Below are 15,230 nucleotides of genomic sequence, written 5' to 3'. Positions count from 1 at the left end.
AGACGGACAGACCGACAGACCAACAGACCGACAGACAGGCAGACGGACAGAAAAACTCTCTACTTTATTTACATAAAAAGATTAACAGTCTATTTGAGGCTGAACTGAAACCATAGCGGTGGGATTTATTTTAAAATTTTGTAAACAGAGGCGGAGAATGTAACTGGAATCGGGAAGGCACCCGAGTTGCGACACAAACATGCTCTTGGGGAGTGTGTTCGAAGACCGCGGGCACTCGGGGCAGAGTTTCGAAACACCCCGTAAGTGGTTCGCCAGCGGATTCGCGAAGGAACGGGACAATCCTGGGATTACGGGAGGCGCCAGGGGTCCACGCGGACTTTACGGGAGCTTAAAAAACTCTTCACCAGGTGTAAAGCCTGAAACACGGGCATAATCCGACCAGGCAGCGGTGCCAGGTGGGAAAGAGAGAGAGAGGAGTACGGAAATGCTGTTGAAAAGCCAGGAAAGAAGTACACGGTGGCCGTTAAAGTTTGGTTAATGTATACGCGGGGATGGATCTAAGGGGTGAGGGGATACCTGCCCTCGGCGCCGTATGGACCGACAAATTTTTTTTTTCACATTAAAAATAATTGTGAAATAAAAAAGCGACTAGAAAAAAAAAGGTAATATACGGTATCTACTAAAATTTTGATTTTGCCTACTATCACTGATCACGTTTTCAATGGAGATCTAGATATACTCATTTTCTAGCAGAATAAAAAACATGGACTTTTCTGCATTTCTACGGTAAACTACAGCATGGAACGAAATGGAGATAAAACAGAAAACAATAATTCAAATTATTTTATTTAAACATAAGGAGTTCCTTTCGTGGGGGGAACGGAGTCACGAAAAAATACAAGTTTTTTTTAGAACATTCCTTTGCTGCCGGTAGATTGACAATGTATCAATGACACACAAAGAAACAGTATTTTATACAAAGAGGGAAGTAACTAGTTTAGTTTACACCACACGCACATAATTATATCCACTGTTGCCACAAATCACAAAAGTCAATTAAATTATCTTGACACGGGAAAGTGTTACGTTGTTATACATGTTTCACTTTGCCTTCTCCTCCATTGTGATATTGGAACATTGTGCGAGTCTTAATGGCCCTTTTTTGACAAAATATGATGTTCGGGGTTTTAAATGTTTCATGCTTCACTCGCTAGAAATTACGTTCATCGTTAAATAATAAAATAATAATTGTAAATAAAGTATGTTTCTTAGAAGTATTTTATCAAGCAATACCAGCCTTTTAATGTACTAGTGGCGGATTTATATATTCGCTATCTGGTAACGTTGTCTCTACCGCGCTGACCACGTTTAAAAATTATCACAATGGCGGTTAATTTGTAAAAGGCTGTATAGTTCTGAGCGACAATGCTACCTCCCCCAAAATAAAAATAAAAACACGTTGCAATTTTATGACTGTCTCAGTTGGACACTGACAAATTAAACAACTAAGCGCTCTGGAAAAAAAAACACGTCGCAGCAAATGAAACGATGTCCAACAGAGAGTTAAATGAAATGAACAAAAAAAATGCGAGGGAGTCTTTCAGTAATCACCAAAGCTGTGCACCAACACCTAATCTCTCGGTAACAAGAAAATTAATGTTTTTTTTGTTTTTTCATGTTGCTATTACACCTATAATACGAAACTCCGACACGAAATTTAACTAGGAATTTTTTAAAACAACGCCAAGAATGAAAAAATATACGCAAATTGTGTTTTCAACAGAATTTCTGGACACGAATCACACGTAGTTTACGCACCCGCCGCTAGAATTCGCTGCCGGAGCAGCTACGTCGACTATCGAATCATTCGATTAGTAGACCGAAATTTCAAACTATATAATGGAACGGCTCCGATAAAAGAAAAAAAAGCCTTCACAAAGTACGAAACACTGGCTTTGGACCTGATATTCAACAAGGGATTTTATTAAAATACCGCCCATCTTGTTAAAATTTATTCAAAGTTTAATACAATGAATTTTCCTTTGGATTTGTGAACTTTGGTGCACGTCATCCTCCACAGATGGCAGCACCGTGGATAAACATGTCCGTTCCGTGCGGCTTACGTTCCATTAACGAAATTCTTTCTACACGTCAAACACCAACAATATCGTGAGGATGCAAATAATCCTTCGGGAAACTTTAAGAGCATGTTCAAAACTGGCCATTGACGCATTATATACTCTGCACGTTGATGGCTGGATTTACTTACCCGCCGACAGAGCTAACGATGACGGCAACGTCAGTTATCGGCGACGCTAACTTCTAGAACTCTTTTCTCCCGCCATCATCACAAGAGTCCAAACACAGGCTGTCCAGACGATGGTACGTGCTCCTCAAGACAGAAGGTTAATATGCAGAGGCTGAAATTATTTATAAAACTTTTTGACGTGATAACGTCTTATAAATCGATGAACGCCGGCTGCACGCACGAAGAAGCATGAATCATTGTCACGCTCCGCCTGAGCCGAGCGTGCAAGAACCGGCCAACCACCGTGCGAGAAAATCTATAATATCAAACAAGTTAAGGCGGGCTTTTTTAATAGCAGCAATTTAAAAAAATTTAATTTATTTGTCCAATTACGTCATTTCAATTTAACAATTTATTGATATTGATTTGACTTCCGTTTATTTCTATAACTAATTGTTCGTAATTATATTTAAACAATTTATTTAAATTAAATTTGCATAAACAGTAAATAATATTTGAAAATTAAAAGGTATGCAATTTTTCATCAATGTTTTCTTATGACGTTATCACGTAAAAGGGAAGGAGTGAAGAATATAATTGTGTTGAAAATAAGTGGGACGGTAGGTACATATTGATAATAGGTTAAGTGTTTGAATAAGTGTACATTAAGTAGTTCATGTGTAGTAAGACATGTATTGGCTGTGTGTGGTAATAAGTGTAGTAGTCAAGTGAAAAATGGAAACTCGTGTTTTTTTATAACGAATTAATTTAATGTTATGGTGTGTATAGTTGAATGTCTGGTTATGACTGTAACAGAGACGAGGTAAGTGAATTGAAGTGCTCCTGTTTTGCGATAAAGAATTTATTTAGGGCCTAATGGTTTTTTTTAATATTTTTGACATAAAAATTATACAATAATAATGATGGTAATTTACAGTGCTATGGAAGCCAGCAGACAGAAGCGTTTTTCATTATTTTAATTTTTCTTTTTAGATTTGTAGTAGTGTTTTGTTTCATTAGCGATGTTAGTAGTGTTCTTTGGTAAGTTAATCATTAACGTTTTCCCAAGGTAGGTTGTTTTTACACTGGTTGAAATAATAAAAAAAGCTAATAACTTTTTTTTTACAAATTAAATCGCAATATGGTAAGGATATTGATGAATTAACCAAAAAGGCGGCGCTGAAGTAATTACGACCTGTATGCTCTTACAGCACAAGCACGGTAAGAGAATGTTTTCCAAAAAGGGACGATTCACATGCTTGTTTACCACAAGATATGCAGCCGTAGTATATACAATACGATGCCCAAAAGTTAACTTCATAAAAAATAGTGTTTTGGACAAAAAACCGTTTGTGAAATTTCCCCACCCAAACCCCCGCGTTTCCGCTTTTGTCACGTAAGAATGTAGGGGTGGTAATGACGTCAGAATCGCAATGTTGATGGCGTCATCTCTACTGTTGTGGTATCGGGTGGTAAACAACTCCCTGCGGCGTTTATAAACCCGCCCTAGTATTGGGCGTGATTATTGGGAAGCCTTCTTTTCACAGAGAGCCAAACTCCCGATCGTGCATCTTCGGTTTTTTTTTTTTTTTTGTTCATTGTAACTCATGATAACTAATGGTTAATTAGGTTAGGTTAGCTACATTATAAATACTTTAAAACATTGTGAAATCATGCAAACGGTTTCCTTGCCCTGGATAGCTACATACATATTAAAAAGTTATTTGCTAAGCAACCATAAAATGATTTTTACAGTATTTTTAATGTAGCTATACCTAATATAACCAACCATCCACAATGTTTTGAAGTATTTATAATGTAGCTAATCTATCCTAATCGACCGCAAAATTTAATGCCGCGCCGGTTTATACACTGAGATAGAACGGAAAAAAAAAAACCGAGCATGATATTGGGGAACTTCTGGTGTGGCTCTCTCGTCTGTGAAATGAAGGCTTCCCGTGATTATTAAGAAATGTTATGCGCGAGTGAAGTGAGCTGTGACATAATATCATTGGGTAAGCGCGTGTCGATTAAACAAAGCGTGTAACACTCGCTAACTATGGTTTCAAATGAGAATATGTTTTTATTCTTAAGGCCCCTGCCTACACACATACGGTGCGCTGACCTTCAGAAGAAACCACGCAATTTGAAAACTGCTCTGGAGATACCCGAGTGGTGTCTGTTTACGAAAAGCATTTACGTATTTCGTTTTTAAATTGTATTTTTTGGAGAGTTGAAAAGGGCTAAAAACGCGTGTTTTCAGAATGATTTCCAGACATGAGACGCCCGGAAGATTCTTGAAAGCACCCAAGGATCTTACATTACACATTTATCTTTATTTCTTTCCGCCACCTGATGTAACGGTTCCCGCTAAATTCACGACGAGAATACTGCGCGCCGGTCCACAGCCTTGCGCTTAGAGGCGATACCGCACTTTAAGCATAAGCGAGCGTCGCACTTATCAACCCGCCTTACAAACACAGATACACCCCTAATTAGATAGGCTCCTTAAATGCAATTGTTTTCTAGTAATTTAAAATTGTTTTTATTTCTAACCAATTTCGTCCTTCAGCTGTTTGCCGAGACTTCTACAACCAACCGAAAAAAAAAAAAAAAAACACGCGTGGAGCGAAGATTGAGGTGTAGGAGTTTATAACGTGCGTTATTTTATGGAGAAATTTTTGTGGCAACGTGTGGATTTGCACACGAATTTGCAGTTTTACAGACGTAGTTCGCCGCAACTGCAGTAATTGAGAAATAAGTACCTACGTATAATGTAAAATTAAAACATTCACGTAAATAAAAACAAATATTTTAACACAATAATGAAGCGGAACTCACGATCTGTTCGGCGAACACATGTCTAGACATTGGACATCGTTAATTTAAACGTTATAAATTTAACAATAATTTACTCGTTAATAATCTGAAGCCTATCCCCCTCCTTCTTGAACAATTTTCATAACGTAAGGCAAACCTGCAAGGGCGAGCGCAAATAATTATCGTAGGGAAAACAAAAGGGGTTGTTATGGGCAAGGGCGTGACCAATCCAAATTCGAGGAAAGAGATCCAACTACTGGTTGGCTACTTCCGATCAATTGCGCAAATAAAAACCAATAACATTTAAGATTATTCAGAGCAAGGAATAATTCGATTTTTGAATTATCTAACTGCAGAAATTAGGCTTCTACGAGCTTTGCCAACATAAAATTAACTTGCATACAAGCTTTCTAAGTAGAATATATTTCCAAATACGTTAACATTACACGAATATGGTGAATGAAATACATACATAAGAATTGACGCTGTTTATGCAAACCGCTATAAACGTAATTTGGTGTTGGGTTACCTGCTGATACAAAGAACCAGATGACGCAAAACATTCTGGGAACATACGACAGTATTACACATGACGCAATGGTTGTTCATTGAAAATGTAAATAAATTTATCACAGTTAATATCTCATTTATCGAGATAAACGTCCCCCTTAAGTAAAAAAAAAAAGAATAAAGTTATGCTACAAGGTATAACTTGCGTTATTTTTAATATTTTTTTAACTGAAACATACAAGGTTAAATATAAAGCCGTCTACTTAAGAAAGTTTCTTCACAGATTGGAACTGTACAAATTTTAAAATAGCAGTGACTAAAATGTTACTGATCTGTCTCCTACAGTCAAATCCACTGTTGTTCTACATTTCAACGTAGAGAATTCAAATAAAATTTATTCAAAAATTGCCGATTTGCTGAAAAATACACAAAAGCTATAATTCTCACAGAAACTAGTATATCCTAATTACCAATAAATAACACAAGAGTGTTAAAACCCACTTCAGTTTTTTTGCATTCTCATATTCCAACCATGTCGGAACATGTTGAGGTGTAATGCAGCTAATAAAATATAATTACGTAACGCAGTAATGGAAAAAACTTTGAAAAATAATTCTTTTTTCAAAATTTTAGCTGTGCCGATTATTGATTATGCTGCAAATAAACCAGGTATCTACGTTTAAGGTAGTCAAAACACTGTACGTGCAACTTACCTTCTGAAAGTTCTAAATCCAATTCTGCTAACTTGTCTCGTACATCCTCAGGAAGTTTTGATATGTCGATGTTAAACTCGGCCATTATCAATCCATTCACTAGCACACATAAATTAAACACATTCTACCGTCATGCACACATCAACATCAACTCAGGCTAAAAGCCATCTTGAAAATTCGAAACCTCCCGAGAAACTGTCGGTAGATGTCACTACTCGCCAATCGCAAGTTTTGCCTACCGTGTATCGAACACAGATCATACACGTCGATAGCTATCGAGTTAATGAAATGCTACCAAATGTTGAATTGTGAAAGTCCGCTCTTAGCATTGAATTGTGTTCTTAGAATTAGTTAAAGCCATGGAAATTCATCCGACATACGGACATTACCCAACATCTCTCGTATAGTTTATAAAACACTATATTGCATGGTAATATTTGACTAATTTAATAATCTTACAATAATTTGTATTTAAATAATAGTTTTTAATTATAAATTTATCTTTGGAATTGAGGGAAAGTTTTTGTTCAGAAGATTACAATGTACCCTGAAATAGTGGAATGTTTACAAAATACAAATATTTGTTGACGTTTGATAGTGCGTGCGTTTCGTAGCTACCTTTTGGAAATATGCGTTACTCCACACGGAGTTATAAAATTTAATTTTAAACTATTAAATGGATTTGTTAAATGATTCATCATTCAAACTAAAATACCAGAAAGCTAAGTTGAAAGTTAAATTCTGGGAGAGTGAATTCAAAAAAGCTAATGGCTGCAACCCTACTAAGGTAAAAATTAAATTTGTATAATTTTTTTTTTACTATCTATTTGATCTGGGTGGTAAAATTAATAGTGCTACCCAAGAATGGACATGTACATTCGTATTGAAGAGCAGTCATAATATAGCCTAAGTTCTGTATCAAGATGACTTAGCTTACTTCATTATCACCTTCACATTTTTACGGGTCAAGTGCGGGTAAGTTAGAGTTCCGGGCTGGGAACTTAAATAAAATAAATACTAGTTGTGTATCACTACAATATACACTAGAAGGGATGGAATTCTCCGCATGTGCCATTTCAGCTAAAAATAAAGGGAAAAAACCGGGAGGGGCTTTCTATATGATAATTATACATCTCTAAAAAAAGGGGGGGGGGGGGGGGACGTGTGTCCATGGGGCCATACAATATTAAAAATTAAAATTAACAATAAATACTTATTTAAAAAAATGTACACACACTAACACATATATACACTTATAGTTACTATTTAATTTATTCCCCAGAACCAACTAATCTGCAGAATTACCCAATTTTTATTATCAATGAAAATTGTATGTATTGTTTAAAAATTGTTGGTAGTATTTTATGACTAAAAAAGTATAATACCTATTTATTCATATTACGAGTAAAAAAATTCTATTTAACAATCACCAGAACATGTGTACGTTATAAATCTTTTTTTCTAAGAAGTAAAAAGTACTTGCCAATATGTACACTGAAAAATTTGTAAAATCTTACAATTACATTCTTTAGGAGTACCAACTCCGAAAGTAAAAGAATAGTTGCTTGATGTGTTTTACACCAATCCTCCTCAGATGTCTTGACAGGCTTATGCTTAGTTACAAACCTTATGCTCTTTAACACACATCATTCATAAAGGAAATAATCTTGCGTAGAAATATATGGTGGATTTATGTCACTTTTTTGTGTGGTTTGTGGTTGATAAAAGTTAAGCACAAAATGGTTTTAAGGTTTTTTTTTTAAAATCCTTTTACTGTATTTGACTTAACTATTTTTGTATGACTTTTATAGAGTGTTACTTCTCCCCATTTAACAAAAAAGGTAACTGTTAAGGTAGGGTGTTAGGTTGCATTGTAATGCACATAAGCAGTGGCGGCCCTAGAATTTCCCCTGGTGTCGTTTTCTTTTTTTAGGGGCTGTAATGTTTGGGCCGAGAAGGGGCCTTAACCGGGGGGGGGGGGGGGGGGGGGCTGGGAGGAAGGAAGGAAGAAGTAGTCCCCAGAGAAAAGGAAGTTCGGGCGCTCCACCCTGGAAAATTAGAAAACTTAAACTCTTTGAAAGAACATTTCAAAGACAAACTGGATGTAACATTTTGATTATGGTTTTGCCAATTTGGCTTAAGAATTTTAAATATTATTTGCTGATAAATTTTTTTTTTAATGATAATCAATCTCTGTTGATATTGCGTCATTAGGTACATGAGGCAGTCAAATCTTTGAAAGTTTTTTTTTTTTTTATACAAAATCATGAAAACCCAGTTGAAGTCGAAAGGTGTTGACCAGCACGTAAAATTACATTCTAGTTACAGTGTAATTGTTCCTTTTCCCATTAATTTCCATTATTTTCCACAGAAAACTAGACAAACCAGGAAAATGAGAAGGAAACAGTTTGGCGCGGGGCCCTGGGCAGTTGCCCAGTCCTGGATCGGTACCACACAGGCGAAATAGGCAACCGCCCAGGGCGCCAAGTAGCTGGGGGGCGGCGCAGCATGACACACAACAACTGGTATAATATGTTTAACGATCATTGAAACTAGATGAAAATGGATTTTTGTAACAGTTTGGATTGTTTATATTGATGTTAGTAATTATTTAAAGTCCACGGTGACCTGTTTATGATTTGTAATAAGTAAAAAAAAAACACAAGCCTGCTTACATTTGATTGTTGACAAAATCTTAGGCTTCTTACGTGATGTATTTCGAGGCAAGGAAAAATTTTTTTGGGATGTCCGGCCGGGGGGGGGGGGGGGGGGGGGTGCATTAAGGTTTTTCGCCTAGGGCGCCAATTTACCTTGCACCGTCCCTGGATCCGCCCCGGCACATGAGCCCCAAGGTGATTGGGCTGGCCAGGACAAGTACCGGGCTCCGAACCACGTGGATTCTTACTCGTCGCTTGTAGATTGAGCCATGCCAGGGGTTATGGTACACGCCAATGTCCCTCGCAGCTCTGACTTACCCCATTAGCGATCACTCAACATGCAGACTCAAGTGTTAAGCTGAGGAAAAAAAAAATTTATTACTAATCTGTAGATTTTAGTTTTCCAGAAAAGTACATTTTTTGGGGTAAATTATCTGGTAATTCGTCAGAAATTTTTTCCAACTTTCAGAGTAACGCAAAATTAAATTTTTTCAACTGTTTCATGCAAACGTAACCAAATAACAAAAGACGTGAGTCATTAGGTGGTATAGAAAGACCAAATTTCTATATGCATATGTGCATACCTACTTTTTGACTTTAAGTTTTTTTTTACCTGTACTCTAATATAATAGTAACGTAAAATTTTACAAGTGGTTTAAAAAGTTCTTAATAGAGAATGAACACTAAACATTATACACACATAAAACTCGACCATAGAAAAATTTTATTATGATATTGGTCAATTAGGCTAACTTAAATTATGGAAAACTATTTTGATATTGGAAAAATAAATGGAAAAAAAAAAAATCACGGAATAATACGAGGTTATATTTTTCTAGAAAATTTTCTGAGCAGAAAACTTTCCCACTCACTTCTCTGTGCTAAGCCTTACCCGCGACATTGTTCCGTCAGTATTGCATCATCTGTTAACGTAGGCTTATGTTAGGTTTCGTAAGACCAGTTGGCTCAGTGGTTTGGGCTACTGCCTGGTGAGCGAAGAGTCCCAGGTTTCGATTCCCAGCCGGGTCTGAGATTTTTCACTTTTTCCGGGTTCAGGACGGTTTTTTTTTTTGTGGTTTCGCTTCACCTCTGTGCCACAGAAGACTATGATAAACCACCGCTGAATCACATCGCCCTGCCGTGAAATCCCTGCCTTACTCACTGTCACAATGCTCAGACGTGAGAATTAAATAATCATCATGCAAAGGCACATTAACAGAGGCAGCGCACTGGAATTTTGACCCTACCGAGTCTATATTACCAAAAGACGATTCATAAAATGTGGTATAATATATAGAAATAAACTCTTTAAACAGGTTTTTTTTTACGAATGTGAACTGAGTTTTTTTATTTATGGAAGGGCTAGTACTTTTTTATTATGTTAGTTATTAATTTTCTTTAATGGTTTTTTATAGCATGGTTTGATATTTAGTGTTAACCCAATATTTTACTTTTTGTAATATGTGATAAAAACACTAGAAATTTGTAAATCGCCTAGTGCCAATATGGTTAGTGTATAAATAAATTAAAATAAATACATAAATAAACGACCTCTACAGAATCGCTGAAAGTTTAGGAGCCGCACACAAAATCTGGGAGCCAGTGAGGAAAAGAAGTGTTCACTTTTGTGAACATTATACTTTTTTATTTTGTTTTAACAGTAACGAATTAAACTGTGCTATGCTCCAGTATAATTCTGCGCTCACACACGCTCTGTTTTCAGGTTCAATTTTGGTCTAGTTGTAAATATGCGGTGTTTCCAAGCATTTTGCGGCACACAGGTTCTGCATCCTATAAAGTACTTTATTTATCTGAAAGCCAGGGTTAGCATATCATTAAACCACATAGTTATAAACCATGGTTTAAACCATGTTGTTTTTACCAAAAAAATTGGTTGTCTGCAAAGTAGGTTTACGGACGATAGTTTAATGTGACGTCATAACAAAACATTGATGAAATGATTGATCCAGAAGAAAAGGAAATATCATATTCGGCCTGAGACTGAGCCGTAATTGGTTTTTGCAACCAAACTATTTAGGCATTAAAAATATAACATTCTTTGAGGAAGAAATTTTTTTAAATTTTCTATCTTTTGTATGATACAATCTACCTCTGCATACTTTTATGAATAAAATTGAATCATTTTTATTAAATTATCACTATTTTGTATAGATACAAAGAAGGAGTGAAATGATATGTACAATTTAATTAATAAATTTACTTTTATTTGCATTCATTAATTCAAATATATTTATTACTTTTGAAATGTTGCATGCGCCATGTTTATTTTTACAAGTAAAAAAAAAAAATTCGCAGCTGCCAGGATTCGAACCGACAACAGTTAGCGTTGCTAACCGCACGGCCACAAGGCTATACTTGAAAAATAATAGTTTCAGATGTTATAAACAGATTTATAAAAATTTTGTTCATGGTAGGGGAATAATATTATTTCGTTTTTATAACACGATTTTATAACAAATACGCATCCCAAATACACCAAACATATTTATAATGTGTTACAATATTTTTTAAAACATTGTGCAAAAGATCCCGGGTGTATTTTGAATTATTATGTGTAACTGTAAAACACCATTGTTGGTTCAAAACGTATTTGAATATTCAACATTACTTTTAAATAACCGTACCGATTGTGCTGAAAATCGGTGGACGATCGTTAAATTACGTAATATTAATAATTCAAACGATGAAAATATGATTGAAAAGTCAAATCGATGGTTGTTCCAATCGAGTGGAAGAGATGCCACACATGTGTACAATGAGCATGAAGAGAGATGCCACGCATGCGTACAATGAGCAAACATGACATATCCGTAGTGGGACATCCGTAGTGGGACACTTTTTCGTGCGTGGATCCGGCGTTCATCGATTTATTAGACGTCACGTCAAAAAAAAATTTTTTTTAAATAATGTAGTTTTGAATAGAATATCATAATTTTTTCAAATGAATGGTCTAGTTCCACACTTATAATAACAGCAGTTGGCTCATTAATGTTTCTTGCGATTTACAGGAACAAAGTTATGTACTAGTGAAGATCTTATCATTTATATTATCGGAATATTTGTCAATTATACCCAGCTAAATTTTCCTCTGAAATTAAAAATTTATTAGTGAATTGTAATTTTTGTGTTTAAAGTCCCAGTCAGATGTGCAGATTTGCTGGACTTCCGGTTGTTTGATGCTATAACTTTTTTGGTTCAACATGAGTGGCAGAAATGTGGTTTGTTGTATGGCTTTCATTTTTAACATTCTGAGAACCAAAATAAATGATGTAATAAAGAAAACCGGTTTAAACCTAAAAAAAAAAACCTTGGTTTGGACCAAAAACAACAGTATATTTGGTTGTTTTTTTTAATAAACCTGTTTTCTTTCTAACCATGTTAGGGTTGCACACCACAGATAAGATAAACACACACTAGTTTTAATTCCATCCCTGTTTCTTTGACCCAGTAATTTCTGTACAACTAGATTTTGTAACAACAAAATTTGCTGATATTTTCAAAACCTTTGTATAGTAATATGTTGGTATCTTAGCAGAAGTTAGTCACCAAAAGGAATAAGTTGGGCATCTTGGCAACCTGGCACCTAAGATTTGTAGATCCATAATAGTCTAACATAATCATCATCATCATCTTAATTTACTTATTATGTGGTGCAAATAATATTCTGTTTAGTGGAACATCATCTTATTATGCAGTTCTTTACTATACAACTTATTTTTTGTTTTTGTTTCAGAATGATATCCGTTCAGCTGCTGAAAAAGTTAGAGATGCATACAAAACATATTACCATCTTAAGTCACTCATTCTACAAAAATCTCTCATGGAAATATCATTTTCAGAAGACTGCGAAAACAGCTCTTCGTTTTCAAACAGCGCTTTCTCTGCCCTAGAGACAAATAAGAAAAATGATATTCTTGAGGATTCGCAAAATGACACAATTGATACTACAGACTCCATGAATTTACATCAACTGGAAGCTAGTCTAGAAATATGTAGTCCTATCACTCCAATCGACATCAACAGCTTTAGTGGAAGCAGTGATGCCGTTCCTGAAGGAATGTTGCCTGCAGCTTGCGAGAAAAATGAAGAGGAATCGAAAATCGCTAATGAATTGAAGAATGTAAAGGGGGTTTGGGGGATCCATTTGAACGTGAAAAAGGAATGTAAGCCAGAAAATAAAAAATTGCCCATTATTGAAACGCGTTCATCTCAGCTTTCCCAGAAGCTGTTTGCTGGGGCCAAATTTAAGATAAGGAACCCTCGGAAACCCCTGTCTGTTTCGCGAACCTTGAAGCGCAACCGATCCGACAGCTGTGCAATAGAAAGCATTTCAAATTTTGACTCTGTGTCCTGTGAAGATGATTATGTGTCTTCATCTGCCCCAAGCCAGTTTCAAGATGTTTCGTTAAATTTAACGTGCTCCCAGCCGTCGGGCTCGGAAAGCAATAACGCTTGTCAAAGTGATAAATTTAAAATTGCGACGATCCGCACGCCAGTAGCTCACACTGCGGTAAACATTGTGCAAAAAATGTTTGCACCATCAAGTTCGCAGTCTGACTGTACACCCCTCAGGAAGATTGATCAGGGCTGGCTGGAAAGATGTGCGAAAGCCAATGATTTGCACTGCAAACCTTCATTGCAAAATGACTCGGGGATCGAGTCGCTGGGATCGAATGCGAAGTCATCAATTTCCCCTGAGGCGGAGTGCCTTAATTTTAAACCTTGTACTATGTTTGACTCTGTATTCGACAATGCTGTCGTTGCTGATAGTTTTCAAAACAAAAAGTTCGGCGAGTCCTTTGCCAGCGATGAAGATATTGTGGATGACAGTGGGTCTGAAACCGAATCCCAATCCAGATTTAGTTTTGGAATCAAGCGGAAATCGTGTAGTTATACCACCCATACCAATACGCCATTGGTAACAAACAGAAAGCCCGATAAAAAGTGCAAATTTGACGTTGATGCTGACAACCTCATATCTAGAAAATCTTGCGACAAAACCTCGGCTTCCCCCAGTTGTCTAAGTGAAGGCACTCCTAAAGAATGCTCGAAGACTGTGAAGGAAATCGACGTGTACGAGATTGCAAATACCATAGTCGAGGAAGAGAAGCAGATCTCGAAGAAAACCAAGAAGAAAGGCGGGAAATTGTCGAAAAAAGAACTGCTGGAGAAGAAGATGTCTTCGGGCCAGGCAAACGACAACTACGTCAGCATAAACTTGAAGAAGAAGATTTATGCGCGGGGCAAGAAGACTGTGAACTTCTCCAAGTACAAGAAGCTGGAGTGGAAGAAGAAGAAGAGGGCTGCTGGCTTCGCCGGTTGCTCCGACGACACTCCGGCGAACAGCGGGGGCGGAGGCCTGCTGACTTGCTTCAGCTGTGGCGACGTTGGCCATTACGCGAGGAACTGCCTCAACAAAGGTAATGTAGCTCCTGGTTTTAATAGTGTTGCATGACCTGTAGTGCCATGTAGCATGTAACATGTTGTGCCCACCGTTGGAGCCTTGTGCTGTTGGTGTGGCATGTTACAAATAAAATAAATAAAAATAAAAATAAATAAGTAAATGTGTTTCAATTTTCAATTAATAAATTTAACATGTTTTTTTTCTAAGTACTTACTTCTACCTTGTCTAATTCCTTTCTACTACTGGAACGCATAGCGCAACCATGTACTGTATGTTGGCAGGAATATCTTGCTTATTTTGTCAGAGTTCCAACATTTATTAATTTTTTATATCCCATTATGTATTCTGTTCCGAGAAGTTTTGTGAATAAATTGTTGATTGTGATGTTGCTTGATATGTTATGTATTAAGTGTTTCTGGCAATGCAGTCGTTTCAAAATAATTTTTACAAGATATCACCATATAATTTTTAACCTTACTCTCCCATGAGAGTGCAGGAGTTTTTTATTAACTCGTCATTTTAAAACTGTCCAAGTTTTCTCAAAAATTATCTGAGCATTGCAACTGCATTTATAAATTAAATTTTAAAAATTTTATTTTTTACTTTTTAAAACATTTTAACATACTTTCTCTTATTTAACATTCTCCAACATATCACACTTTAAGTTTAACAGGGGTTAGCATTATTAAAAAGTATATAAAAATTTATAATCCACTAAATTAATATTCCCTAAATAAATTTAAATTCAATATGAATGTAAGTAAATTTATCATAATTACTTGAAGTATATATCTGTGGTAAAAAAAGGTATGAGTTTGGTTTTATTTGGCCATATTTACTTGTTCTGAATTTTTACATAGAAATCACTAAAAAAGGAGAAAAGTAAAAAAGTTTTG

At 36.1% G+C, this 15,230-nt stretch overlaps 2 protein-coding genes across 4 annotated transcripts in view; one reads left to right on the top strand and one right to left on the bottom strand.

Moving 5' to 3' along the window:
- Nucleotides 1–6,447, bottom strand: part of LOC134541133 (disco-interacting protein 2) — a 473,542-nt gene extending 467,095 nt beyond the window's left edge. For both annotated transcript variants that reach the window (XM_063384327.1, XM_063384328.1), the window contains exon 1: nt 6,253–6,447. In XM_063384327.1, coding sequence (XP_063240397.1) covers nt 6,253–6,337 — 85 coding nt within the window. In that variant the 5' untranslated portion in view covers nt 6,338–6,447. The remainder of the gene's footprint in view (nt 1–6,252) is intronic.
- A 360-nt stretch (nt 6,448–6,807) lies between these two features.
- LOC134541458 (ATP-dependent DNA helicase Q4) overlaps nt 6,808–15,230 on the top strand; it is a 40,522-nt gene continuing 32,099 nt past the window's right edge. The window contains exons 1-2 of one of the 2 annotated variants that reach the window (XM_063384929.1): nt 6,808–7,039; nt 12,664–14,350. In XM_063384929.1, coding sequence (XP_063240999.1) covers nt 6,929–7,039; nt 12,664–14,350 — 1,798 coding nt within the window. In that variant the 5' untranslated portion in view covers nt 6,808–6,928. Of the gene's footprint in view, nt 7,040–7,101; nt 7,228–12,663; nt 14,351–15,230 lie in introns of those variants that run through there. The other variant, XM_063384930.1, reaches the window with a different exon arrangement.

Source organism: Bacillus rossius, chromosome 18, assembly GCF_032445375.1.
Source record: "Bacillus rossius redtenbacheri isolate Brsri chromosome 18, Brsri_v3, whole genome shotgun sequence".
Classification (NCBI taxonomy): Eukaryota; Metazoa; Arthropoda; class Insecta; order Phasmatodea; family Bacillidae; genus Bacillus; species Bacillus rossius.
The sequence above is the reverse complement of the archived record's forward strand: the minus strand, read 5'-3'. Positions and strand labels throughout refer to the sequence as shown.